Genomic DNA, 25829 nt, shown 5'->3' on the forward strand with positions numbered 1-25829 from the left:
GCCTTCTCGATGCCGAGGTGTTTGTTGCCAACCGACCTTACCCTGCCCACTGCCCGCATCGACAGCTTTACAAATCAGGACAAGTCTTACTCGACTGCTGTGACGACACGGAATATAGGTTCCCGGGGTTCGAGCCGGCGCTTTTAGCCTTGTAGATAAAACCCCTTGACGACCCTTCCCAAGGTCTATCTTTCTGCCCGCTTGCCTGTCAACATTTCATCAACTCGAAACCACTGGCCAAACGTCCCGCCCCCTCCCCTTCCAAACGAAGCATCGCCAGAAAACGCCGCAAAACACGCCACCTTATCCCCGCACAACCACCCTCGTCTCTGACCTCCCCTGACGCAGAGAAAAGCTCCCCGGACGACAACCATGACCGGCACCGCCAACAAGGCCGCCCCAGGCGTGCCGTTTTACACCCCGGCCCAGGAGCCCCCCGCCGGCACCCCCGTCGACGCCCCCGCAGCCCCGACGCTCTTCCAACCCCTCCAGATCCGCGACCTGACCCTCAATAACCGCATCTGGGTCTCGCCCATGTGCCAGTACTCCGCCGACAATGGCCACATGACGGACTACCACCTCGTCCACCTGGGCCAGTTCGCCCTGCACGGCGCGGCGCTGACCATCATCGAGGCCACGGGCGTCGAGGCCCGCGGCCGCATCTCCCCCGAGGACGTCGGCCTATGGCAGGACTCCCAGGTCGCGCCGCTGAAGCGCGTGGTTGATTTCATCCATTCACAGAACCAGGCTGCGGGTATCCAGCTTGCGCACGCCGGCCGCAAAGCGAGCACGTTGGCGCCGTGGATTACGGAGACCAAGGGCAAGGCTCTTGCGCTGGAGAGCGAGGGCGGGTGGCCTGGTGACTGTGTTGCGCCGAGCTCGATTCCCTTCACCGAGGGATGGGCTACGCCGCGGGAGCTGACTGTTGAGGAAATTCAGGGCGTGGTCAAGGCCTTTGCTGAGTCGGCTAAGAGGGCTGTCGAGGCGGGTGTCGATGTCATTGAAATTCACGGCGCGCACGGCTACTTGATTACAGAGTTCCTCTCTCCTCTGAGCAACGTAAGTTCTGACCCCTTCTTGACCCTCCCATCATAATATGCGGCACAGAAAATACTGACACAACTCTAGCAACGCACCGACCAGTACGGCGGCAGCTTCGAGAACCGCACCCGCATCCTCTTTGAAGTCATCAAGGCCGTCCGCGACGTTATCCCATCCGGCATGCCGCTCTTCCTCCGCATCTCGGCAACAGAGTGGATGGAGTACGACGGCAAGCCCTCGTGGATGGTAGAGGACTCCATCAAGCTCGCCAAGCTCCTCCCCGAAGCGGGCGTCGACTTGTTGGACGTCTCCTCCGGCGGCAACAACGAGGCGCAAAAGATTGAGATCTCGCCGTACTACCAGGTCAGCATCGCCGGCAAGATCCGCGAGGCGCTGGCCGCGGAGGGCAAGAAATTATTTATCGGCGCCGTGGGCATGATTTCGAGCGGCGAGATGGCGCGGAGCATTGTGCAGGCCCAAGGTTCTGGTTCCGCGGAGGCGAATGGGCATAATGGTGTTGATCAGGGCAACGCGGCGACGTTGGAGGTGGACGAAGAGCATGGGCAGGTGACGCAGGCGGACGCGGTGTTTGTGGCGAGGCAGTTTTTGCGGGAGCCAAATTTCGTGTACAAGATTGCGGATGAGATTGGTGTGAGGATTAAGTGGTCGAATCAGTACCACCGGGCGCCGCGGAGGAAGCATTGACTACATGGTCGGAAGAAGGAGGGCGCGAAGCTCTGATATAAGAAGGAGATGGTGATGATGATGCGAGATTGGGGGGGGGGGGTTGTTTATAGAACTGAGATGAGATGGGAATACAGTAGTCTGGTTAGATCTAGGCGGGATAGACAGACGGTAGTGGTTTGCTAGATCGTCTCGAGGTAGAAAGAAAAGCATAGATAGATGCTGAGTCTCAAAGATGGCTAGACTTTTGAGAGTCTCTGAATAGATTTTGGGTAATGTACACGATTCTCGCTCGTTGACTTTGATGTGTCTCATCAATGTTGGGCCCATCTCCCTCTAACGTTTTCATCTCAGCGGTTGATGGAAAGATAACCCTGGTCAAGGGGCCTTGACACCTAGATAGAATCTCGTTAGAGTATTAAGAAGTCGCAATCGATTTGGTCTGCTGAATCTATGATTGGAATCAGCAACCGTGAATAGCAGACATTTTGAGACGACCTTGTCCCGACGGCCGGTGGCAACGAACATGTCATCCTTGTTGATGAAGTGACTATGTCTGGCATAAGAACCTCTTTTAATCAAGTTTCATACATTACATTCATCATCTTTCACGGCTTCTTATATTGTCTTTGTTCGGTCACGAGTACGTGAATAGTGATTGTCCATGTTTGAAAAAGATAACTAGAATGAACGTATCTTATTAAGAGATATGGTATTTACAAGTCTTTAATTCAACTATTTACCCTTAATGCTCGCTCAGCTCGCTCGTACGATTCGTTAACGAATACGTCAACGAGAACTGCTTATGCCCAATAGACAGAAGAGGGTATAGCTGAGCGAACATGCAAGTGCGTTTTGTGAGAGGCTTTCCCCCTTTGGTCACCAGGGGAATCAAAAATCATCAGGAGGCCCATTCATGGATGGTCACATCGCAGACGCGAATGTGGTACTCTCGGTATCTGAGCCGTTCGTGGTCCTAATCTATATTTAACATTATGTGATAGTCTACGACGCTAGGCTGAGGATTCTCGCACTTTCCTTATGCCCAACAGTTTAAGAGACCGTGGCATTGTTTTCCGCCGGCTGTTACTCCCCTCCTCTCTCTCCCTCTCCCTCTCTCTCTGGCCTATAGGATTTTGCTTGTGTAACTACTGAGCCTACACCTCTGGCTTCTCATTGTCTTTTTTCATTGAAAGAAGAGCGTTGGGAGAAGTGCGCCTCCAAGCGTCACTGCGAGAGTCAGGCAGTTGAGAACTGAAGCCCACCACCACGCTTACAATAGAAGAACTTGCATTACACCATAGACTTTTTTGGACTCTATTGTATTTGATATGTGAAAGACAAACTTAGAACTCTGGCAATATCGTGCCAACCTTATGCTTGGCTGCCAACTCGAGGATGACCTTGCCCAGAGACAAGTCCATGATACCAATACCAACACTCTTGTACACAATCAACCCCTTCTCAAGCCACTCCCGCAACAACACCGCCTCACCCTCATCCGCCTTGCGAAGCTCATCAGTAAACTCACCCACCTCGACAATCCTCTCAGCGGGGATCTTGGCTTCCACCAGCTCGCCAGCCTCTAGGAAACATGCCTCGCGGCTGTCCACAAAGATGACGCCATCCTTCTTGGCACCGCCCTCCGCAGAAGTGAAGGCTCCAAGAGGCGTGTCGACGACGGCGCGGAGGAAATCTGGGTCGAGCTCCTTCATGTTGAGCTTGTATGACCCAATGGCCGAGATATACCGCGTCTTGGCCGAGCCGCGCTCCGAAGTCAGCCACTCGGCCGGGAATATGCGCTGCGTGGACGGCGTGGTGCAGAAGATGACGTCGCTTTCCTCGACGGCGGTGCACAGTTCGGCGTTGCCTGGTGCGCTGTCTGGTGTCGCTTCGATGACGGTAAAGGTCACCGAGTCGGTGTTTCCCACGCCGCTGGCCTTGCTCATGGCCTGAAGCCGCTCCATGAGCTTCGCCGGGCGTTCCTTTGAGCGGTTCACGATGGTGATGGTCTTGATGTCCTTCCCGCGGAGGACGAGAGCGAGCCGGAGATGCCACAGCGCCTGCTTACCGGCGCCAAAGACTATGATGTTTGCTGTCGCCTGGCGGTACCTGTACAGCAGGATAGAGCCGAGCGAGGTTCGGAACGCCGTGAGTTCCTCGGCGTTGATGATCCCCACGGCCTTGCCGGTGCCGTCGCAAATGGTGAGGACGCAGCGGAGGTCGGATACCGCAGAGTTGGGCGGCGGGAGGCCCACGACCTTGACGGACATGCCGCCTTTCATCGTGGCCGGCATGAAGAGGCCGGTGGTGCCGTCGGGTCTGACGACGGCGGCGCGGTGGGGCTGATATTGCGCTTCGGGGCCGACGGAGTAGGATAGGAATGCGTCGGTGAGGACGTCGGACATGAGGGCCACGTCTTCTGGGCCGAAGCCCTGGAAGAGCTGCTTCACGTTGTTGTCTGACAGAACTGTGAAGGCCATGTTGGTTGGAGGTGTAGTGAACTGTTAATGATTGACGGCTTTAGGATTCGAGACGTGATTTTTTTTGTTTGATGTTCGTTTGTCAGACGAGACTCCTGGCTCTTTTTTCTATTAGAAAGAAAGAACCGAAAAAGACTTTGGTGAAGTGGTACGAGTTTCGGTGCGGACGGAAGTAAGCCGGTGACGCTCCGATAGTTTTGTACTGTGGGGATCCCGATCGGTCCCCTGTCCCCGTGGCCCGATCTCGGATACCTCGCCTCGGCGTAGCCTCCCTTCGGGATGACCTGCCGGTTCGAATGGGTAAGCCGTTTCTGCCCACAAGTTTGCGGCATCGTATTCAATGCGAAAAGTCTGCGAAAATGAACATCATCAGACAAATCATCCGACCTATTCGCTTCGCTCCTCTTTGCATCTCGAGAATAGTCATATAGGCGATTCTTGATGTCTTGCTGTTGGACTCTCAGTCATGCAAGCCACCTCATCGGGCAAAAGCCACAGGAGTGCATGTGAGTTACACAACAACGGTTTTGATCAGGGCGGCGTTTGCGTGACAGAACAGGGAGCTGCCAAGCCTATAAAATACGCCGGGCTCTTGACAAAAGAAGGCAACACTTCGCTGTATGTAGGGCATCGTCATAGTCAGGTCATTCTATATTTCATCGAATCAAGCTGACTTCAAGCCGGACTTGCTTCGCCGTGCCGGCAGGTGGGGGTATCATTCGGAGCCGACTTGCGCCAGGGCCGATGCAAGATGGACGACCACCGGCCTGGCTTAGGCAGGCTGGCATTGCCATCTTGCATCATATCGGTTATCATAGAGCCCTCGCCTGCACGTCACTTGCGAAGTCCTGCCCGAGAAGAGAGAAAACCTTCGGCACGGTAGTACTAGGTTGTTGGGAGCCCTAGCAAGCTGACTATGACTATGCCAGCAGCCGTCAAGTTGTAATGTTAGGTGTTAGTTTCACCAGTAGAAATTTTCCAGTAATTCGGCGTTCTCTGTTCAATAGGCCAGGCGTCCTCCGTGACCAACGTGAAGTAGAAGGATTCGCCGTAATTTCGGTTTTGTTTGCTGGAATTGCTTACATTTCTCGTTGCTATTTCACGTTGTGACTTCGAGTCAGGAACGTTTAAGTTGCTCGGCGTCAATCATGTTGGGCGAAGTAAAACTTCATACAAGAGCAGCGAAGTGAGTAGTTCGGCCGACTTTGGTAGTTATCTGGCAGATGAAACGAACGTCCCTGTGTTGAGCCCAATGATCGGACCACTTACTACTGCCCATTCTCCCCTCCCACACCCTTACGTTGGCGAGGGGGGGAACAATACGCGACCACCACACCATCGCGCAAAGTGTCAGAATGAGTTGTCTTTGCCTAATATTCCGCCGATGGCACGGAGATATAGCTATCCTCCACCGGTTCGGAGGAAATAGAATGTCAGCAGATCAGCGTTCGTCACAACCGCCGTCCGCCATTTGATGATATCTGAACGTACAATCGCCCCGGGAGGCATCCAAAAGCCGGCGCCGTAATAGTAAGCACAAGCAGCCGTGGACTCGCCGTCCCTCCGGCGGCGCAGTAAAAAGAAACGGCGGAGTTCCAGAGACCAAGGTTCAAGAAAAGTCGGGGGGACCGCGAGGTCTTCGGCAGGTTTTTGGCCCCCAACCCCACCACATTTCGAAAGATGATATCCGCCTTTTGTGTCACCGTGCCATGGTTTACAAGTTCATCCCCGCCCGTTGCGGACTTGAGGCGGGCCAAGACGCGGACAATGGACGAAGAGCGAAAACGGGCGAGCAGCAGGGATGCCGCTTCTCGGGGCCCGGGACAACGCCATATGCCCGCTCATCTGCCCGTGCGAACCAGAGAGCGTAGAGGTGCGTAGGCGGGACTGCGCGTGGTGTCGTTTCTGAGACAATCTCTGCAGTCTTGGAAACAATGGAAACGCTACTGCGCTGCAACGTCCAACGTCGAAGCACGGCAACGTCGTGCATATCCGTACGGCTGTGTGTCAACTTGTCAAAAGAAGGAGAAAAAACCTGCCAGTGCCTCGAAAAGTTCTTGGACTGTCAACTAACATCTTAGACTGACTTCATACCCCGGCAAACGCTGCCGGTCCAGATCCCCGTGCCAAGATGAACCCAGCGGCCCACAGACCATTGAGTCCAGTAACTCAACTTAAGCCCCAGTGCCCCAGAATTGTCAGTGTCACAGAGTTTACGAGTCTCGGAGCCGAACTGCCCTCTCTAGAAGGAGACGACTTGTCATGACACTCATCGTAAAACCATGGGGGCAACAGCAACACGATGCGGGAAGGATCAGGCATACCCGTTTCTCACCCGCCCCTCCCTGCAACATGTCGACTGCCGATAGGTTTCCGGCCAGGAACGACATGGCCTTCCAAGCCTCCTGTCGTCCTCAAAAAGAGTGGACGAATAATAAGTTCCGACGAGTAAGGTTGGCTTCCTAGTGGCAGATTGTAGATGGGCACTAGTCGATCACCCATGCCGGGGAACTATGACGCGCGGCGGGCCGGTCGCTGGCGCTGATATTAGCCTACCTCGCATTCGTGTGAGTGTGTAGCGGAGTTGGCCCTCTCGCATACTGACTGACGCGGAGGATGCTCATTCACCATTGTACATTGAGCGTCTCGTTGCATTATGCAAGACGGCCTCTTGACGGCTCCGCGTGGGGAGGGAGGGTGGAGGGGGGGGGGAGAAAGAACCTGCGCCTTGTATGGTGTTTTGCCTGCCGATGGCCTGGTGTGCGGATACCCTGCTTTGCCAATGACCGGTGAGCGTATAGTAAACATTGTGACGTTGTAATCTGTAGGGATTTGAGGGTTATACTGTCATGTCGTACTCCTTTGCTCTGAAAGTTATGTCGACGAAGACAGTCCGAGTGGCATATAAGAGCCCCCAGTGCCCTCCGCGTTTGAGACTTTGATAAGACTCTATCACCACACTCTAATATTGTTCTCTCAGAAATCTCCTACAGAAACGAGCGGCGAGAAACTGTTCGTTCTAGACAGGTTGCGTGCCGACCTCTGCTCACTCAGCCCAGAAATAGCGCAACCAAGATGCTGCCAGAAAACCAATTTGGGAGCTCAAGACTCTCACCTTTTATTCTATGGCCTCTAGTAGCAATTTCACTAGTAAGTATACATCTCCCTCCGTATACTAATCCCATAGCCTATTCTCTCCTTCACCTCAACAGAGTCGAAATTTCCTAACACTCTCAGGTTGTCATCTGCCTCCTCCTTCAAATCATCTACAACGTAACATTCCACCCTCTCTGCAAGTACCCTGGCCCCAAGCTATGGGCCGCTACCCGTATCCCCTACGCATTGATGGGCGCCCGCGGCCAGACACACAAGGAGATACTCGCCCTCCACCAGTACTACGACGCCGAAATCATCCGCGTCTCGCCCAACGAGCTGTCCTTCCAGCACCCAGACGCAATGAAGGAGATTATGGGCCATCGCAAGGGCAAGACCGAGGAGAACGCCAAAGATCCGGACTTCATCGACAAGAACCACATGGACATCATCTCGGCCAACCGCGAGGACCACTCCCGCTACCGCCGCATCCTGTCCAACGGCTTCTCCGCCAAGAGCATGCAGGAGCAGCAGCCCATCATTAAGAGCTACATTGACCTCTTAATCGAGCGACTCCACGGTATCTGCAGCAAGGGCCCTGTCGACGTCGTATCGTGGTACAACTACACCACCTTTGACATTATTGGTGATCTCGCTTTTGGACAGTCATTTGGATGCCTTGACAAGTCTGACTACCACCCCTGGGTCAAGGTGATCTTCTCCAACATCAAGATGATTTGCATGGTCAACATCACCAGGAGCTTCAAGGTCCTTGAACCCATTCTCAAGGCCTTTATCCCCAAGGAAGTCATGAAGAAGGGCATGGCTCACAAGCTATTCGTCCGTGAAAAGGTCGACCAAAGAGTATCTCTCGGCACACCGAGACCTGACTTTGCGGAAACCATGCTTAAGAAGGGAGCCCAGGTAAGAAACCTCCCTACACTTAATTACCTCTGCGCCTACAAAACGCGACGAAAGGCAGAACTCCCATCTCTTGGTCAATTCTCAGATACTAACAGGGCGTTGGCAGCCAATGAACATGCCAGAGATGTACGAGAACTCAGGCGTCCTCATTGTCGCCGGCTCCGAGACGACAGCGACGGCTCTGTCGGGCTGCACCTACCTCCTCCTGACCAACCCAGACAAGCTGGCTAAGCTCCAAAAGGAGGTCAGGACCTCGTTCCAGAATGAAGACGAGATTGACCTCCTCAGCACCGCCAAGCTCGAGTACCTCCACGCCGTCCTCGAGGAGACCCTGCGATCTTATCCTCCCGTTCCCGTCGCGCTTCCGCGTATTACGCCGCCCTCTGGACAAGAGATTCTTGGACATTGGATCCCTGGAAATGTGCGTTCTCAGAAGCGCCCTCCCCATTTACCCCCTTTAACCAAGCTAACGCCCGTACCTATCCTTCAGACCACAATCGGCGTCGCCCATTGGGCCCTCTACCACAACGAAAAGATCTTCTCGAAACCCTTTGAATTCCACCCGGAGCGCTGGCTCGACGATCCGGCTTTCGCCGACGACCACCTCGAGGCCCTTAAGCCCTTCCACATCGGACCCCGCAACTGCCTGGGCATGAACCTCGCCTACGCCGAGATGAAGATGATCCTCGCCAAGGTCATCTGGAACTTTGACCTTCAGCTGGCTGCCCAGAGCAAGGGCTGGATCGACCACGACGTCTACATTCTCTACAATAAGCCGCCACTGATGGTGCACTTGACGCCGGCGGTTAAGGCTGTGGAGTAAGTGGAGTTGAAAGATGGTTGATAGGAGCGTGGTTTTGTGTTCAGCATTTGGAAACCTTGCTTTTAGCTTGTCAAGGGTTCAAGGCATTTATTTAGTTTGTGAGGCTGTCTTGGATCAGTCAAATTCAGACATAGATCAGGTCGACAAGCGGACTGTTTGCGGTCCTTCAAGTCCTTCCGATGGAAGGTGTGACAGATAACCTCAGGAATTACAAGTTGTGTCCACTTATCTTAGTCTCGATTCTCTATCTATTCTCTATAATGAAGAGGCAAGACATTGTGCTGGAGCTCTCGCATGGACCAAGGCAACTTTTCTGCGACTTGAGGCAGTTTGCAACGCATCGTTCAGAAGGACCTCCAGCTCAGAAGCGACTTATAGCCGTATCGTATAATCCAGAACAAGTACACCCAGAGCTACGCAAGAGGGCCCAAGGTTGATAAATCTTAACTCCATACCACTGCCTTTCCATCCCTACTCGAGTAATCTACAGGATGGAATACTCCGAAAGTCACGAGTTACTCATGACGCCAATGGGCTTCGTCTCAAGACAGAGAAGATCACTAGGGTAATAAGAGAGGTCTGAAGTCTGAAGCCTGAAGGCCAAAACTGGTCGCGGTTGCCCTCATTACCGCGTCTCCGTGGGATGTCTGAACCCCTTACTTTACGCCAGCGACACATCACAGGCTAAGAGTTTGGTACATACTAGTGAAGCTCGCATCCCAAGCAAATAGTCTTATCCAAACGACGTTATCCTAGCTCTTGAAACCGCCCACTCTATACTGCGAAACGTCTACCGTGCTAACTCAAAGACACTGCATCAACGCCTGGACGGTAGACTGGCGAACTATCCTGACTATGTTGATCTATGAAGCTACCAGGTTCATGGGGTTGCAGCCTCCTCCCCAAAAAAGTCTTGTAGATTCTATCTGAGACCTTAGACTTGACCTCATCACGATCACACCAACACTACTAAATACGACATGTCGTGAAGTGCAATCAATAGCTTACATACATTTAGTGAACATATGAGCCCAGACAGCCAATGACCGAAAGTCTGAATGGCTAAGACTCTCACTCTGCGATTGTTGATGCTGTCTGTCACTGAGTAAAAGACCTGGAGTGAGACGGGTGCCAATTCCCTGGCGGGAAAGGATTGTCATCCACGCTTGTCCCTCGTCCAATTCATAACTCCGGCCGACAGTCGCGATTGTGTGTGAGCAAATAGTGGATTGGCGCATTAACATTCAGAATCTTCCTGTGGCTAGCTTTTAAGTTGGATGTCGGAATGTGAAAACGACGTCAATTGAGTCCCGAGCCTCGTTTGCCTATGCAATGCTATCAAACAAAATCTATACGCAACAGAGGAAACAAACGTGGAAAGAGCTGGGTTGAGGAGTCAAACTTTTTGGTTTTCAGTAAAGTCTGAGTCTCCAACAGCCGAGAGCAGGGTAGATGAATGTAACTGTACGCCACTCGTCTGTCGATTCACGACGCCGATGCAAGGCCCTTATCCTGAAGACCTCTTGACTGGCCCAAAACTAGCCGATTTATCAATTCCCATTTCAGCCGCAAACTTCGCGGAAGATCGTCCATGATCGGATTTCTTATTCAGAAGGCCTCGGTCCCCTCTACTTAGCATCTTTGCTAAACAAAGGTCCCAGGTGCCATATAGTTGAGTCGACGATGTGCGTCTCCTCTTTCACCACTTGGGACCGGTGAGTTGTGGATGATCGCACCTCAGCAGAAGAGAGCCATTTCGGATGATGAATAAAAGTGAAAGGGGTAGCAAGACACAATAATTATAGAGCAGAAACCTGGTCCACGTTGAGGGTATAGATGTGCCTTTCCCATCCATTGTTGTAAGGTGCCACCATCGGATATCGATATCCTCATCTTTTACTTCAAATGTCGTCTTCAAATATGGACGCCAAGTCACCTCCCACGGCAGTCTAATTCTTCATGGCATCGGGAACCTATTCCACCACCAGCCTTCCTGTGCTGTCTGGACAAGACCGTCGCAGCGGTAAAAAACCATAGCCAAGAGTGCTTGAGAACGCCTTCCGAGTGTCATTGTTCACACAAGCTCTGAACATCTATCAATCCATGAACCCATCTGACAAGCTGTTATGCTCCCGAGTCTCAGATTCAAAGTTCATGTAGGACAATCCGACCACCCGGATGACATGGTATAACGGTGCAGTCTCCATAGCGACAGGCCCCTGTAGGGAGTTACGAACGGCAAAGCAGGTGGCGCGCGGCTCGAGGACATTCAGAGATCCACCATAGAGTCCGGGGCCGGAGCGGCTCCGAGACTCGAGGTTTCCCGGGACAGAGCTTGCTTTACTTAGGAGGAAACAGCCTCGTACTTCCATTACTCTAATTGAACAATTTCTCCACCCGGGTCCTTCCTATAATGGAGCAATGTCTTTCGCTCCATTGAATGATACCCAATCCGTCCGCAGGTTCTCTTACACACGTAGTCAGATAAGGTACACCGGCAGTTGGTCGTAAATCTAGGACCAACATCTGTCTATTTTCGCTGATCCGTCTGAAGAAGCCCACTTGGTTCGTATCGTCCCGCGAGCGGATTGGTAGAACCGTCCAGGGACAGGGTCTCGAGTCATGGAGTTGGACACTGCGACATTGGCATCCGGGGTAAGGATTCGCTGTCGCTTACGGCTCGTTGGTCACCGACTTCTCGCTGTCGCATTGATACAAATAGTCCTGAGGTGAAATAGAGAGGGGTATTGGAAAGCTATGGAGTCTCTATGTTGAGGGTTGTCTCTGTTTACTAAATAAATCAAACTTTATTCTTGGGGCATGAAGACTGCGTGAGTGAGCGGAAAGCAAACCTGAAACCTTTACAGAACCGTTATCATGCCTTCGCCCAGGAGTCCTGCGTCATCGAGTCCGGCCCAGCCTCAGTCGCCTCAAGACCACGCTGGGAATGCAGCGGTGCTTGCTGCTGAGGAGGTGATGTGACTCGTCTCTGTTATTTGCAGTATAGCTTTACTGATATCAAAACCTACAGGCTGCAGATGATGCCACATCAGATTACGGAGTACGACGGTTTGGCACTGCCTTGATTGTCCGGAAGACATGCTGATGATATTCAATTTAGGGCACTGCATCGTCAACTACGAGCGTGAGCGCCTCCATTCTCGATTACAGAAAGGAGAACGGCAGAACATATCATCGGTACAAAGATGGAAGTGAGAGCTTTACTCCCTCGAGACCCCCCATGGTGTCCGGGCTTCTGACGGGCACATAGAATATAGCTACCCGAATGATGAGAGAGAGAACGACAGACTAGGTAAGTCTTCTTCGCTGTGGGAACCCAGAGAGACCTCTCACGTAAGTAGACTTGCAACACAATTTGTGGCTGCTTACCTTCGACAACCGTCTGGGAACCGCACCACCAAACGACCCAGACTTTCCCGTAAATCGCGTTCTGGATGTCGGTACTGGGACCGGATTATGGGCTATCGAGTTTGGCGATGAACACCCGGAAGCTGAAGTAAGCCCAAAACGGTCTTTGACCAAAACACCAACTGACGCCTTCTAGGTTCTGGGAATCGATCTTTCAGCCGCTCAACCGGAGTTGTGAGTGTTCATTGATGTACACCGTCATGTGAAGCTGGGATGATGAACTGACCATCTCAGCGTACCTCCCAATGTGAAGTTTGATATTGACGACATCGAGGAGCCATGGACGTTTTCGAGACCGTTTGACTATATCCACAGTCGTCTGATGACATCCAGTCTTGCGGACTGGAGGAAATACCTACAAAATTGTTACGAGTAAGCCATCCCCAATCCAGAAGGCCGACACGGGAACTTGTATCAACTAATACTTCCAGCAACCTCACACCCGGCGGCTACCTCGAGCTGAACGAGATGGACCTAATCCCAACCTCAGACGACGGAACCCTAACCGACGATCTCGCCTTCACCAAATCCCTCAAACTCCTTGGCGAGGCCATGGGGAAGCTGGGTCGTCCGTATCAGGACATACCGGAGCTCAAGGACATGATGGTCGAGATCGGGTTCCGCGACGTCGTCTTGGAGAGGTACAAGTGGCCGACCAACTCCTGGCCGCGGCATCACAAGTATAAGGAGCTCGGCGTCTGGCAGAATGAGAATTTGACTGCGGGTATGGAGGGCTTCATTATGGCGCCGTTCACTCGGATCCACGGGTGGTCGAGGGAGGCGGTTCTTGTGTTCCTTGTCGATGTGCGGAAGGATATCAATGATCGGAATATTCACGCATACTTTTCAGTGTGAGTTTGACCGTTCTGAAGCACCGTGGGGATTTACTAACTGAGATTAGGTATTCTGTTTGGGGGAGGAAGCCGGCGGTGAATGAGAGGGGCTGAGGTTCGATGAAGGTCTCATGATTTGGAGTTCCGTTCAATTTTAGCATGCTTTTTGTGAATGGCCCCCATCCATCCGAGATGCGTGAGCTGTTTGGACGGTGTCCCGTGTCTTTCAGTTCGCCTTGTTCTCAGTAGATCTCGATGCGTGTGTAAAAAACTCGCAGTATCTTCTGCCCATCATTTCAGAATTGCAAACTGGTCAAGTCATGTGTTCTGCTGAAGAACGAAGCCCGGGCGTGGTTTAAGATTCATGCTTGACTGACTCGCCTCACAATGCCATTAAGATGTGCGCCCTCTTCTAACCGAAAGATCCGACGAACCTCCGGCTCGATTGCCGTTCAAATGTTCACGAACATGCAGAATCTGGCGCGAAGATGAAGAGGGCAGTTGGTGAAGACATCACCTAGGACTCTAAGCTGTGTTCGTTGATAACAGCTCCCCGCGAGAAGCCGCCAACCAGTAAAGGAAGGTTGCAAGTGAGGCAAGGGATGGCCTGCCAATCAGGTGATGGAAGCTCAGAGCTTCAAGCAAAGTGAAAGTTGACAACTCACTACCTTTATCCCTTGCCTGAGAGCTCTTTGGTCTGGATTGTATTTCGGGCAATATCAAGAAGTAAAGACTTCAAATCTCTGCAGCAACTCGATGTAATGTGAGTAGGTTTTTCTGCTGGTTCGTGTTCGCCATGAAGAGCATCCACGCTCGCAACCAATGTAAAACACACGGAGGCAAAAAGCGGGTTGAAGCTGGAGCTACCCAGGTACTCAGAGAAAAGAGGGGAAAAAAAATAGAATTAGGCGTTCGTGCCGAATTCAGGGACAAAGCCGTGCAGGGGCCAACCGCCCACACGCAGTAGTTTAGAACGGGCAAGCGGCAAGACCTCAGTGGCTCAAACGGATGGTTGCAGTCCACCATCTGCGGATACGTACCTCGAGCCGTAGGCTCGTGGGCGGGCACATTGAAGCTTGAAGGCGAGGTGGCTGTTAATAAGGTGCAAATACAGTGGAGGTTACTGCTTGTGCCGCTGGAGACGGAGACAAGCGAGGTGTCGGGTGTGCTAACTACCTTATGGCTTCCAATTGTGTGAGATGTGTGTGGCCGGTACTTTTCCCCCTCTTGAGTACCTCAGCCGGGGCGGGTGTCTACGGCAAAGATCCATGTACCGAAGGGAGGTGCAGGTACATCCCAGCGACCTACCCTTTCTGGGTGTTCTGTCTAAAAAGTGGGTACCTCGGACCTCTGAGCACTGAGTAGCCATCGCGGGAGGCTCGAAAGGACACATTGTACCAAATCTGAAGTCATCCACGCCATTCAGGCCAGCTTGCCCTCTGGTTTCTCCATTTCGTTCCCTTCGACACTCAAAAGTCGCTCCCCTTCTTTTTCGACACACAAACCCAAGACCCTCCACAGTTCACGGCACTGCCACGACAACTCTCTCCCAAGAGCGCCAACGGTCTACCTTTGTCAATCCTTTCCTCTACCTCTCTGTCTTTCTCCATCGTCGCAAACCCTCCCACCCCCAATTACCTTTGCCGAAACGTCAAGGTCAAGGCCAGCCCTCGGATCTCAACTGCGGTCAACCCTCATTTTTTTCGCCTCACGGTTCAGACCCCTCGTCTCTCCACCAGAAAACTCCGTCGTTTCCGACGACCAAAACGACGACTCGAAAGAAATAAAGTCACCAGATCGAACAGCTGGTCTGTCTGTACCTTCTTGTGCAACAGCCACGTCTACCTCTCCTACGACCTCACTCCCTTCGTCGATCTCCCGCTCCCCGCGATGGCTCAACAGAGAGGCCCTTCCTACGGCTTGGGTGCCGGTGGCCCCTCCGCCTCCTTTGGCGGTCCCAGTGGCGACAGCTCCGAGTCCAGCCCCTTGGACATGATCCGTCAACAGACGAGCAAGATTGAAGACATGCTGGACACTCTCAGCGAGCCAATCAAGCCGTGAGTTGGAACCTCGGCATCTTGACAGGGAGCTGTCGGATAGCTCGCCATTGCGTGAGTCTGATGTTGGCTAACATTGCCCGATAGTTATCTGCCTGCGATTGGTCGCTTCCTGATCGTCGTTACCTTCCTCGAAGATGCTCTTAGAATCATTACGCAATGGAGCGACCAGCTCCTGTACCTTCACGATTACCGCCACAGTATGTCTCCAATTCTACAACATCTGCGCTAATAATCGGATGTGCTAACTTTGTACAGTTCCCTCGGGTATCACCCACCTGTTCCTCATCGTCAACGTCCTCGCCATGGTCGCATGCTCCACTCTCGTCATTATCCGCAAGTACTCCGACTACGCGGTCGCCGGCCTTATGGGCGTCGTCGTTACGCAGGCTCTGGGATACGGCTTGATCTTCGACCTCAACTTCTTCCTCCGCAACCTGTCAGTCATTGGTGGTCTTCTCATGGTTCTCTCCGATTCGTGGGTTCGCAAGACCAAGGCTTTTGCTGGTCTGCCCCAGCTTGACGAGAAGGACCGCAAGATGTACTTTCAGCTTGCTGGCCGTGTCCTGCTCATCTTCCTCTTCGTCGGCTTCGTCTTCAGCGGCTCCTGGTCTGTCTGGCGCATCATTACCTCCCTGGTTGGCTTCGTTGCCTGCGTCATGGTTGTTGTCGGTTTCAAGGCCAAGTTCAGCGCCACTCTCCTGGTCCTGATTCTCAGCATCTTCAACATCCTCGTTAACAACTTCTGGACTGTAAGCGTTTCCAGCTTTCCTCTTTCAATGCCCGACGTGTGTATGCTAATGATTTGCAGCTGCATGAGCACCACCCCCACAAGGACTTCGCCAAGTACGACTTTTTCCAGATCCTCTCTATTGTCGGCGGTCTTCTCCTGCTCGTCAACGCCGGACCTGGACAGTTTTCCATCGACGAGAAGAAGAAGGTTTACTAGGAGAAGAACTCCTGAGGAGGAAAAACACAAAGCCCAGTTTCGGAAGGGCTGATCTCATACCTTTAGGGAAAAGAAAGACGAACGACAATCGATATCATCTAGTCGCTTTCTTGGCATTACGAATGGCATTCAAAAGGCTTGCAACCTTGTTCCCGCACTGCAGTTGCATTTTTTTGGGCGTTGGGTCAACGGGATCCCATCGCCGCATATATGATGGGTAGACACAGAAAGGATTGAATAGTGGGAAAAGGACAGTTTAAGCAGTGCGCTTAGGAAATGGAGAAGATATATTCAAGTTCATACAAGTCTCTGGATACCCCCTCGTATCGTGTCTGCTGCTGAATGACTGTCCTGAGGTTCGCCAGATGGTCTAAGCTGGAACTCGACAATGTGTGGACTGTTGACCCCTAATCCTGGTCAAAGGCGTCCGCCAAGCTCCGGCACTAAGGCGAAGAAGGGGGCTGGAATTGGCTACTCGGTCGAGGTGACTTGCATCAAAGGTGGCTACAACAATGAGGGGAACACAACCGTCGAGAAGACTCTTTGCGATTGGGTGAGATTTGATGTGGATCATATGCAGGTCTTCAACGACCCCTCTAGGAACCCGTATGCAGGATGTCGAGGGCCTGGCATCATATGTTCCCGTTGCTTACTTGTTTCTTTCCAACTATCCTCACAAGTTTTTCATGACCAATTCGATTTTTTTTTGGTTTCTCAAACCTCGGTTAAGAGGGTTGTAGCTGAAAGTTTGGAGTCACATTCGGTTTGTTTGTATTCGCTTATTCCAGCTTGAGATTGACCACACCTGATATCTCAAGGCCGTACCATCGTTGAAGAAAGCGGTGTAACCTCACTTTAACCTCTCCTCTCCGTGTTCCCACATTGAGAGATCGTTGACCCGTTTTCGACGTAGTACGACGATTTTGGCTTCAACAACACATGCGGGGAATCGGAAAGAGCCTACTCCAGAGACGATACCCGAAGTCCTTCAAAATTCGATATTGTGAGATAAAGTAGAAAAAAAAAGAAGGGATAACCCAGCGCACCAAAAAAGAAAAGAAAAAAAGACACGAGCAAGTCCCTCTCACCTAGGAAAGGTAGAGAAATATCACGCATCAGACAACAGAGAGAAACCAACGAAATCCAGAACCCCTTTCCTGCAAACATGGCCGAAGCAATAGGCACAGCAATAGGCGTGGTAGGCTTCCTCGGTCAACTCTTCGACGGCTGCGTCAAGGCATACGGCTACTTCTCCGCGGCGGCCAACCTCGACGCCGACTCGCAGCGGCTGCTGTGCAAGGTGCGCATCGAGGAGATGCGCCTCGTCGTCTGGGGTCGCGGGTGGGGCGTCGCCGAGGGCCGGCTGGAGGCGCACCTGAACGGGTTCAGTCGCGAGGCAGGTGATCCAAGGATGGCCGGGTTGGCCGAGGGGATCATGAGGGAGTTGCACGCTACTGTTACGGACTTTGGGAAGTTGAGGGAGAGGTATGGGTTTGTGGAGGATGGTGGTGGTCCTGATGGAGGGACCGGGAAGTTGGGTGGTGGTGGTGGTGTTGATGGTGAAAAGGGAGGGGAGGGGAAGAGGAGAGATTGGAGGAAGGAGATCTCGAGGAGGGCGAAGTGGGTTATTGCTGGTATGTTTCTTCTCTCTATTGATATCTTGTTGTGTGTATGATGTCAGATCGCTAATGATTATGACAGACAAAGAGAAGTTCACAACCTTGTTAACAGACTTGAAATGTAAACCTCCCACCTAAACTCCCATACACAACCCAATATTCGCACATTAACACCTAAACAACCAGACTTCAACGACGGCCTAGAACAACTCTTCCCACCACGCCTCCTCCCCTCCCTCCACCGCTCCTGGCGCCACTCCCTCCTCGACTCGGCCCGCCGCGACGTAGCCCAGCTCGCCCTCCTCGAGTCCTCCTCCGCAGACTCCTACCCGCAGCTCACCGCCTCCGCCAACCTGAAAAAGCTACGCATCAACCTCGACGCCGAGCCCCAGGCCTCCTTCCGCCCGACCTTCGCCTTCCGCATCCCCCGTACGGACCTCGATCTGAGCTCCTCGCCAACAACCACGCCGTTACTCTCACCACCGTTACCAACATCCCCAACCCCGGGGGCCAAACGCCGCAACTCCTCCACCGCGAAGCCAGCCCCCTCACCCTCCTCATCCTCCCTGAACCTCCTCTCCCTGACATCAACATCAACGACAAACACAACCCGCACCCACGCAACGCACACAACCCACGGCCCAGTCCTCGTAGAATGGGTAGAATACGACCCCTCCTCGCCCGACGAACGCTTCCTCCATCTCCGCCGCCTCGATGACCTCGCCCGCATGATGCACTCGGCCTCCTCCAACCACCCGGACCTACACACGATAGACTGCGTAGGCTACACCGACGACGCGAACAACGCCCGCTACGGCCTCGTCTACCGCTGTCCCTTGCTCACTCAACCATCCTTGCCTTCGGACTCCCTGCCTATCACAAAGACCAAGACCAAGACCAAGGCCGACACCGTAGCAGCAGCAGCAGCAGCAGCAGAATCACCACAGCCACAACCAGCAACATCCCACTCAACGCTCCACACTCTAATCTCCTCCCCAGACCTGAAAACGCCAGACCTAGGCGACCGCATAACCCTCGCGTCAACCCTCGCCTGCGCCCTCTGGTCCCTCCACTCCCTAGACTGGCTCCACAAGTCCCTATGCAGCGCAAACATCCTCTTCTTCCCTTCCGCCGCCTCCCTCGCCGCAATTCGCGCTACGACCGTCTCCGCCGCCGTCGTCCCGGACATCGGGTCCCCGTACCTAGTCGGCTTCGATGCCTCACGTCCAGACTTTGACGCCGAGATGAGCGTCAACCCGCGGAACCCCAGCATCCTCGATCTCCACAGAGATCCCCGATCGCTGGGCACTGGTCTCGGGAGGAAGCAGTACTGCAAGGGCTACGACGTGTACAGCCTAGGGCTTGTATTGTTGGAAATTGGGCTGTGGAAGGTGCTGCAGACATACTACAAGCCGCATTACTCGGCGGAGAAGTGGAGGGATAGGGTCATCCTGCCAGTCTTGGTTCCAGGACTGGGGAGCAAGACCGGAAAGCTGTACAAGCAGGTGGTTAAAAGGTGTCTGACGGCCAATGATGACATGTCCAGCAGTGAGGCTGGGCAACTCATGGAATGGGTGGTCACAACGTTGGAAAGTATACGCACATAGGACCCTAGATATTCACTACGACATCAGCAAAAAATAGCTCGTATGGCCCAACAGTGTCAGGACACAAGAGGAGGAGGAACACGAGGCCGGTGCCTCGGTTGTCATGCATTCTTTGATAGCAACTTGTAGTGTGTGAAGAGTGTCGAAGGATGGTGATCCACAAGCAAAGGTGATACGCCCCCCTCCGTTTCCCAAATCAGCAAAAGGAAAGAAAAAAATGATATAAAACAACACCGCCGAGGACTGCCAAGTTGTTGACTGACTTCATCCACGGACGGCTCAATCCGGTTTCCTGTCCCCTAATCGCCCCTGCCATCGCACAAGATTCATATCAGGTCGTGATACTCTCCAGGAGAGGTTGAGTGAGTTTTCGGGCGTTTGCCAAGCCAAAACCAGCGAACAAGAAAAGTTGCGCGTGTCTCTGCACCGTAAGAACCCCCGACCAGAACAAGGCTTGAATTTTTTGGCGGGTCATGTTTTACAACGACCCACCACCTCAAGCGCAAGTCTGGGCCCGGAGCGAGTTGGGGAGCACTCCGTCGGCGAATCGTACACCGGTTCTGGGTGCGCGCCCGGTGATGGTCGGCTTGCCCTTTCTGAGGATCGTCTTCTGATCCGGAGAAGTGGTTCGTTTAGATGAAGAAATAGACGGGCCTGCAGACGAGGTAGGTGTCTGGAGGCGTGCCGCAGACCCGTCGGATTGTCAATCGATACCGTGCTGTGTCTTGAGCTGCGCTAAACGAGCCTGACGAGCCTCGAGGTCCTCTTTTGACTTGAGCATCTTCTCTGGCTGGTGATACAGAACTAGTCATCAGGTTAGTATGGATCCACAATTGTTGAAGATGATCGGCAGACATACCGATCAGGTATCGATTCTGGAAGTTGAAGCCGTTTAGCTTGTCGCAAGCTTGCTTCGCATCCATTACGTCTTCATAGACAACGAAGGCGGTACCCTTGGTGCCGCTCGCAATGCCCTGACGAACCTGTCTGTGGTAGGGGTCAGTAATGATATCGAGGTAGGGCGGTGTTTGTCGTCGACAATAGGTGCGTACCGAATTGGACCGAATTTTCCGAACAGGTCGAACAACTCCTCTGGAGTTACGTTGTAGCTATGTCGGAGTCAGTCATTGATGCCAATCGTCGCGTGGGTCAACGTCGAAGGGTTGGTGAGGCTTACCTCAAGTTCTTCACGAACAGAGCTCTGTACGACAACCAGTCAGCCATGTCTCTCCATCAAGTGGCACGCCGGCCAGGGTAGGTATCAATCGGAGCACAGAATAGTAGGATCGAGGTAGGTAGCAGGCGAGGCCGGAAGGAGGTGGTCGGCATGGGCCGTGGGGTGACCTTGGCCGGCGGCCGGAAGTCGTGTGCGGCCAAGGCAGGGAAAAGATGCAAAGATATACCAGCCTAGCAGGTAGGCAGAATCGCGACTGGAAGAAATCGGACTTACCGGTTGACTTCTGGGGCTAATTTACCGCCGCGACTACTCATCTCTCGATGCTCGGATGACGCTGAGAGTGTTCGATTCGGGTTGGTGAACGCTCGTGAAAATGACAAGGACGCGCTGGGGGGGGTGTGTGGTGAGGGATGGACGGATGTTGGGATAGGATCTGGAAGTTCTTAGGAACAGCGAAAATGGGGAGTAGGCAGTAAATGAGGCGACCGGCTGGCGGGAGGCAAGGATTGGGCGAAGGCGTCCACGTGACATGACTGGCCCCACAGGCCGTCACGCGGTGGACCACTCATCATGCGTTCCCCGTCATGGAAGGAGTGGACGCACCGAGACACTTTGCACTGGGACAGTGCAGCAGGCACGGCAGGCCGCACCTGCACGCAGAGAGGCTGCGCTGGGGAACGGCACACCGCACACCGTAGGTACTGGGTACGTACCCGCTTCGGCTTTCCGCAGACGTGGCACCCGGGGAGCAGACACGCAGAGTGCGAAAGACGAAAGACGAAAGACGCACCCGCGGCACCGAACGCCTATCTCGGTCTCCGCTCACTAAAACAACACTCGCCGGATAGACTTTGGCTGGCTCATGTCACTGCCACCCTCGATGTCGCTAGGGTAATTGCCTAAATCTTGAGGAACTCGCGCACTTTTGCCATCTCAATAATGTCTCCGCTGATGGTGGCCAGGCACCTCAAAATATTGGAATGCCATTTGCTGGTATGCTGTCTAGCCAGTGGTGTTGGTGCCGGATGCTAACGTCTTGATGTTTCCAACGGGAATGGTTGCTGGCCTCGACTGGACTTGCCCAATTTGAGGCACCTTTGCATTCCCCGAGTACTTGCGGGAAGTCAAACTAGGTACGTTGAATTCGTCCAAAGCAACACCTTGGGTACCAGTACCTACCACCGCTCCTGGGAGACACCTTGACACCGCACCGCTGGGCAACGTTTTGGAGAAGCTACCGGAGCTTGAGCACGCCATATACTTGGTGTAATCAATGCAAATATTTGCCCTCACCATGGAACACGCTCGAGCAGACGATTCTCATGCACTGGTTCCTGAGGATCGCTGTCGCCCATTCCAAGGCCCATTCCAAGTAAACCAGGAGCGAAAAAAAGGTCGACGAGTGGACCTTTGTACAAGTCACAAGACTGGGTCCCAGATTGCGTAACTTGATCAATGCGATAGCAGCCTACCAACCAGGTTATCTCTGCTATCGCAAAATCTGGGGAAAGCGAGGAGGCTCTGGGTGAGGCACCCCTGTGGACAACCAACTGTTCGAGAAGGGGACTTGGAACTTGGACAGTTGCTGCTAGCATTGCTAGGCGTCTTGGCTGAGCCATGTATCCGTGCCTGATTGTGGTAGGCGATGTCCAATAAGCTGGGCCGACCTGGTTTATCATCAAGGCCCTCTGCAGCAGTGACAGGCCAGGAACTCCCCCTCATGTCATGCCCAGCACCACGGCATCTACACAGTAGGGTAGTATGTCACTCTGTGTGTATGAGGCCGGGTGTTGTTGGTCAGCGATCTGGATAAATACAGACACCAAAGGCGTCATCAAGTCTCCACGTCGATGGCTTCCACGCGGATGGCGCCGTTTTTTGAGCTCCCGTTTCTTTCATCGGCGGCCCAATTGTTTCGATTCATCCGCCATGAGCCAGTGGCCGGTTCGTGTTTCTATTTTCCTACCGAAGGTAAGGTAACTAGATCCTGCGTCAAAGCCAACCAAGCCTCCCAGGGTGCCAGGCTATGACGCTGAAAGAAAGAAAAAGGGGACCTGGCTCGCCAGGGGATCCGCATGAGGCTAAACAACCACACCTCCAGCAGGTTTTTGTTCTGCGTAGTAGAAACGTTCTCCTGAAAACAGACCCGACTTCACCTCATCAGCGCCGTTGCCGTTGCAAAGGTATTCCTTAAACGATAGACGGAATCCTCACCCCTCCTTCGCACTTGCCTTGCCGTGTTTCTTCCCCTGCACCTGCCGCATTCAATTGTTTTGTTCTTTGACGCTGCAATTCAATACCATTGACCGCTTACAGCACACACAATGGCGTCCTCAACGGTCCCCAGGCCTCACTTCAAAGGCAACTGAAGAAATTCAACCCCTTTAGATCACCATTAACGTCGGCTCGGACTCTCAAGTCATCCTCAGGTGCTTCGTACTCAATTTTAGTCCACTGCCCTCTCTCTCAGACCTTTCTCCGGAACAATTCACTCCCTTCCCTGAATACTCCTCGCAACCTCGGAAAAAACTCCTTTCTTCTCACTCCATCACTCAATCTGTCACTCACACCACATACCCACCCACACACTCATACGTACACACAAACATCATATCGCGATATTCGGCTCATTCGTCTGCGTCAGTCCACCCACATCATCAGCAATGGCGCATGCACTAGCAGACGACGTCTTCGTCGGATTCGACGTCCCCGAAATCGACAAGCCATTCTTGCTTGATGTCCTCGCTGCACCCGGCACCCCCTGGGACGAGAGGCTGGCCATCTACGATGTCGGCCTGTTCAGCGGATACGAGGATTGGAACCTGATGCTCGAGAGTGCGGCCTCACTCAAGGAGCAGAGCCCGACTAGATCCCCTCTCGATGCACAAGATCTCCTAGCCTTCGTCCCGCGGGTTAAAGAAGCCACGCTAGCTGCCGACAAGCTGCGTCAGGGTTGGGCAGCGACTGACCAGTCCATCAAAAAATTAGCCACGCTTCTGCGGGTTCATCGATCAGGCATCGTCGCTGCTCCCCAACCTGCTGTCATCAAATGGGAGCGAATTATCAAGCGAGAGTGCGTCTTCAAGCGCGTACGGGACGATGAGGAGGAGGTCGAAGATGAGGATGCCCAACCCAATAACCAACGAGTCAAGCGACGCAAAGTCGCACTCAAATCATCCACATCCCACTATTTCGCGCCTCCCGCGGCCGAACAATCACCACGCATCCAGCCAGAACAGCCCTCTTCATCTTCATCCCCAGCTCCGCTCGCTTCCGACGCAGCTCGAGCCTACACACCGGCAGTCATCCACAACGGATATGCTACGCCGAATATCACGCCTCGCAAACAGTCTCTTGAGAATGAGGCCCCGAATGACACCACCGGAAAATCTCCGAAGGAACCAACCGGAGAGGCCCAGAACGCCGCTTGTGCGGCTAGCGGAGTGAATGATGATGACGCCGGCGATTTAAAAGTCAGCGGCCCGCAGATAGCCAGGGATCTTCGGGCAGAGGCGCCATCCTGGCCATCCCCGCCCAGCAGTCCGTCTCCGATGAACTCGTCCGAATTATTGTTCCCCGAGGACTTGAGCCGGATCAAGTCGGAGAACTAGGTCTTGCCGGCCCCTCGCCGAGGCGAAAGACGGCCGTCAAATCTCCCTTCTTCAACCTGCCATCGCCAGCCAAACAGTCTCCTAGATCGAAACGCGGCGCTGGTCTCGTTTCAACGATTCCTTTTCCACGACTGACGGCATCAAAGTTTGGCCTCATTCAAGAAGATTTTGCTCACGAGCCGTTTTGGCTGCTTGTAGTAGTGACCTTCCTCGTCAAAACAGCTGGGACGCTGGCCATCCCTACGTTTAATAAGGTCAAGGAACGCTTCCCAACACCCGAGGCCTTGGCCGATCCAGAGGCGACACCGATAATCATGAGTATGATTCGCCATCTGGGGCTTTCAGTTGTGCGGACTGCAGCGATACAGCGGTATGCTCGAGTTTGGCTCGAGAAGCCCCCGACAAGGGGGGTTGTATACAGAGTGAAGAATTACGACAAGAGAGATGTCGAGGCTAAATCACTTCGACCCAACGGCGATACCGAGCAACGCTTGCCCGAACTGCCTACGACTGAAGATGCCGACGATGCCTGGGAGATGGGTCATTTCACGCAAGGCAAATACGCGTTGGACAGCTGGCGAATCTTCTGTCGGGACGAGCTTTTGGGGCGGGCCAATGACTGGAACGGCAAAGGCGCAGCGCCCAATTTCCAACCCGAGTGGATGAGAGTGCGCCCCGATGACAAGGAGCTTCGGGCGTGTCTTCGATGGATGTGGATGCGTGAAGGATGGGAATGGGATCCTGTCACCGGCGAGAAGACAGTTCTTCGAGATGAGATGCAAAGGGCTGTGCATGAAGAGCGCGTGGGATACGATGATACGGGAGGTTTGGAGATTCTTGACGAGCCGCGATCAGCCTCGACATGAGGCGTCTTTGACTTCCATATGTTAAGGATCTCATAATTTGGCTCAGTCGCGGGCTGGATATGATGATATATGGTTTGATACCCGCACCGCAGAGGGTGCTACGCTTACGGCATAGAAAAGCGACGATAAATGCCCGTCAAAAGACGGACCTTTTCAGTATATTATAGTGGTTACGAGCATTAGACTCAAGGTCCAACGGGCTATAATGAAGTTTCTGAATACTATTCCTCATTCAGATCGGTCATGACTTGTGCAGCATCCAATGTTTACGACACCATCCCAGCTCCTCACCGCTGAGTTTACCTTTTTCCAGCTGTGTCCGTCTGGCTGTCAGCCAATCAAGATTTATGTTTGTTCCCCAGGCGGTCCTTTTCGCGGTACGACATTGCTGAATCCTCCCGATCGCCTTGCAAAGTCAAAATCTTGTCTTACACGCCGTTGCAACCACACGCGATTCGCCGACATGGCCGGTAGATATCCACTGTGATATCAGGGACTCTGTGCATCAAGTCATAACATCATGAGGGTCAGAATTGAATGTCAAAACATCTCAGGTGGTTGGCACGTCGTCCAAGAAGGCAGGCGTACCTCGGTGAAACTGGAAGGCGCCCACAGGTGAGGTGTAAGGTGCCC

General features: G+C 53.3%; 8 protein-coding genes across 8 annotated transcripts; 6 read left to right on the forward strand and 2 right to left on the reverse strand.

Moving 5' to 3' along the window:
* Nucleotides 1–372: 372 nt before the first annotated feature.
* BDZ83DRAFT_748391 (NADH:flavin oxidoreductase/NADH oxidase) lies at nt 373–1746 on the forward strand (the record flags this gene model as incomplete). The annotated part of the gene is made up of 2 exons (XM_060513606.1): nt 373–1059; nt 1129–1746. 2 exons carry the CDS (start codon nt 373–375, stop codon nt 1744–1746), a joined length of 1305 nt encoding a protein of 434 aa, XP_060369337.1.
* A 1325-nt stretch (nt 1747–3071) lies between these two features.
* Nucleotides 3072–4208, reverse strand: BDZ83DRAFT_716415 (shikimate/quinate 5-dehydrogenase; the record flags this gene model as incomplete). Its single annotated transcript, XM_060511850.1, has 1 exon — nt 3072–4208. The coding sequence occupies one exon, from the start codon at nt 4206–4208 to the stop codon at nt 3072–3074; it is 1137 nt and encodes a 378-aa protein (XP_060369338.1).
* A 3075-nt stretch (nt 4209–7283) lies between these two features.
* BDZ83DRAFT_691237 (cytochrome P450) lies at nt 7284–9080 on the forward strand (the record flags this gene model as incomplete). The annotated part of the gene is made up of 4 exons (XM_060511312.1): nt 7284–7358; nt 7446–8225; nt 8332–8646; nt 8716–9080. 4 exons carry the CDS (start codon nt 7284–7286, stop codon nt 9046–9048), a joined length of 1503 nt encoding a protein of 500 aa, XP_060369339.1. The 3' UTR covers nt 9049–9080.
* A 2845-nt stretch (nt 9081–11925) lies between these two features.
* Nucleotides 11926–13424, forward strand: BDZ83DRAFT_716417 (S-adenosyl-L-methionine-dependent methyltransferase; the record flags this gene model as incomplete). The annotated part of the gene is made up of 8 exons (XM_060511851.1): nt 11926–12021; nt 12170–12260; nt 12320–12361; nt 12411–12565; nt 12614–12651; nt 12712–12849; nt 12909–13328; nt 13379–13424. The coding sequence occupies 8 exons, from the start codon at nt 11926–11928 to the stop codon at nt 13422–13424; spliced, it is 1026 nt and encodes a 341-aa protein (XP_060369340.1).
* A 1776-nt stretch (nt 13425–15200) lies between these two features.
* BDZ83DRAFT_568661 (SURF4 family protein) lies at nt 15201–16316 on the forward strand (the record flags this gene model as incomplete). Its single annotated transcript, XM_060504102.1, has 4 exons — nt 15201–15367; nt 15455–15567; nt 15626–16119; nt 16179–16316. The coding sequence occupies 4 exons, from the start codon at nt 15201–15203 to the stop codon at nt 16314–16316; spliced, it is 912 nt and encodes a 303-aa protein (XP_060369341.1).
* Nucleotides 16317–17295: 979 nt separating this feature from the next.
* On the forward strand, nt 17296–20007 carry BDZ83DRAFT_49686 (prion-inhibition and propagation-domain-containing protein). Its single transcript, XM_060503291.1, has 3 exons — nt 17296–17950; nt 18018–18056; nt 18122–20007. Exons 1-3 carry the CDS (start codon nt 17482–17484, stop codon nt 19540–19542), a joined length of 1929 nt encoding a protein of 642 aa, XP_060369342.1. The 5' UTR covers nt 17296–17481; the 3' UTR covers nt 19543–20007.
* On the reverse strand, nt 20002–21177 carry BDZ83DRAFT_606064 (uncharacterized protein). Its single transcript, XM_060507355.1, has 4 exons — nt 20993–21177; nt 20720–20743; nt 20595–20651; nt 20002–20529 (listed from the first exon to the last, which is right to left on the reverse strand). The coding sequence occupies exons 1-4, from the start codon at nt 21031–21033 to the stop codon at nt 20175–20177; spliced, it is 477 nt and encodes a 158-aa protein (XP_060369343.1). The 5' UTR covers nt 21034–21177; the 3' UTR covers nt 20002–20174.
* A 2205-nt stretch (nt 21178–23382) lies between these two features.
* Nucleotides 23383–25196, forward strand: BDZ83DRAFT_748397 (methyl-CpG binding domain-containing protein 4; the record flags this gene model as incomplete). Its single annotated transcript, XM_060513607.1, has 2 exons — nt 23383–24148; nt 24208–25196. 2 exons carry the CDS (start codon nt 23383–23385, stop codon nt 25194–25196), a joined length of 1755 nt encoding a protein of 584 aa, XP_060369344.1.
* Nucleotides 25197–25829: the final 633 nt, after the last annotated feature.

This window comes from Colletotrichum acutatum, assembly GCF_030867785.1.
Source record: "Colletotrichum acutatum strain CBS 112980 chromosome Unknown BDZ83scaffold_12, whole genome shotgun sequence".
NCBI lineage: Eukaryota > Fungi > Ascomycota > Sordariomycetes > Glomerellales > Glomerellaceae > Colletotrichum > Colletotrichum acutatum.

Bases quoted from the DNA above. Each gene is read 5' to 3' on its own strand.
- BDZ83DRAFT_49686 (XM_060503291.1), top strand. From the start codon at position 17,482: ATGGCCGAAGCAATAGGCACAGCAATAGGCGTGGTAGGCTTCCTCGGT. The intron at 17,951-18,017 runs GTATGTTTCTTC...TGATTATGACAG, and splicing joins GGCGAAGTGGGTTATTGCTG to ACAAAGAGAAGTTCACAACC. The intron at 18,057-18,121 runs GTAAACCTCCCA...CTAAACAACCAG, and splicing joins CTTGTTAACAGACTTGAAAT to ACTTCAACGACGGCCTAGAA.
- BDZ83DRAFT_606064 (XM_060507355.1), bottom strand. From the start codon at position 21,033: ATGAGTAGTCGCGGCGGTAAATTAGCCCCAGAAGTCAACCG. The intron at 20,652-20,719 runs GTAAGCCTCACC...ACTCCGACATAG, and splicing joins CTGTTCGTGAAGAACTTGAG to CTACAACGTAACTCCAGAGG. The intron at 20,530-20,594 runs GTACGCACCTAT...CCCCTACCACAG, and splicing joins GGAAAATTCGGTCCAATTCG to ACAGGTTCGTCAGGGCATTG.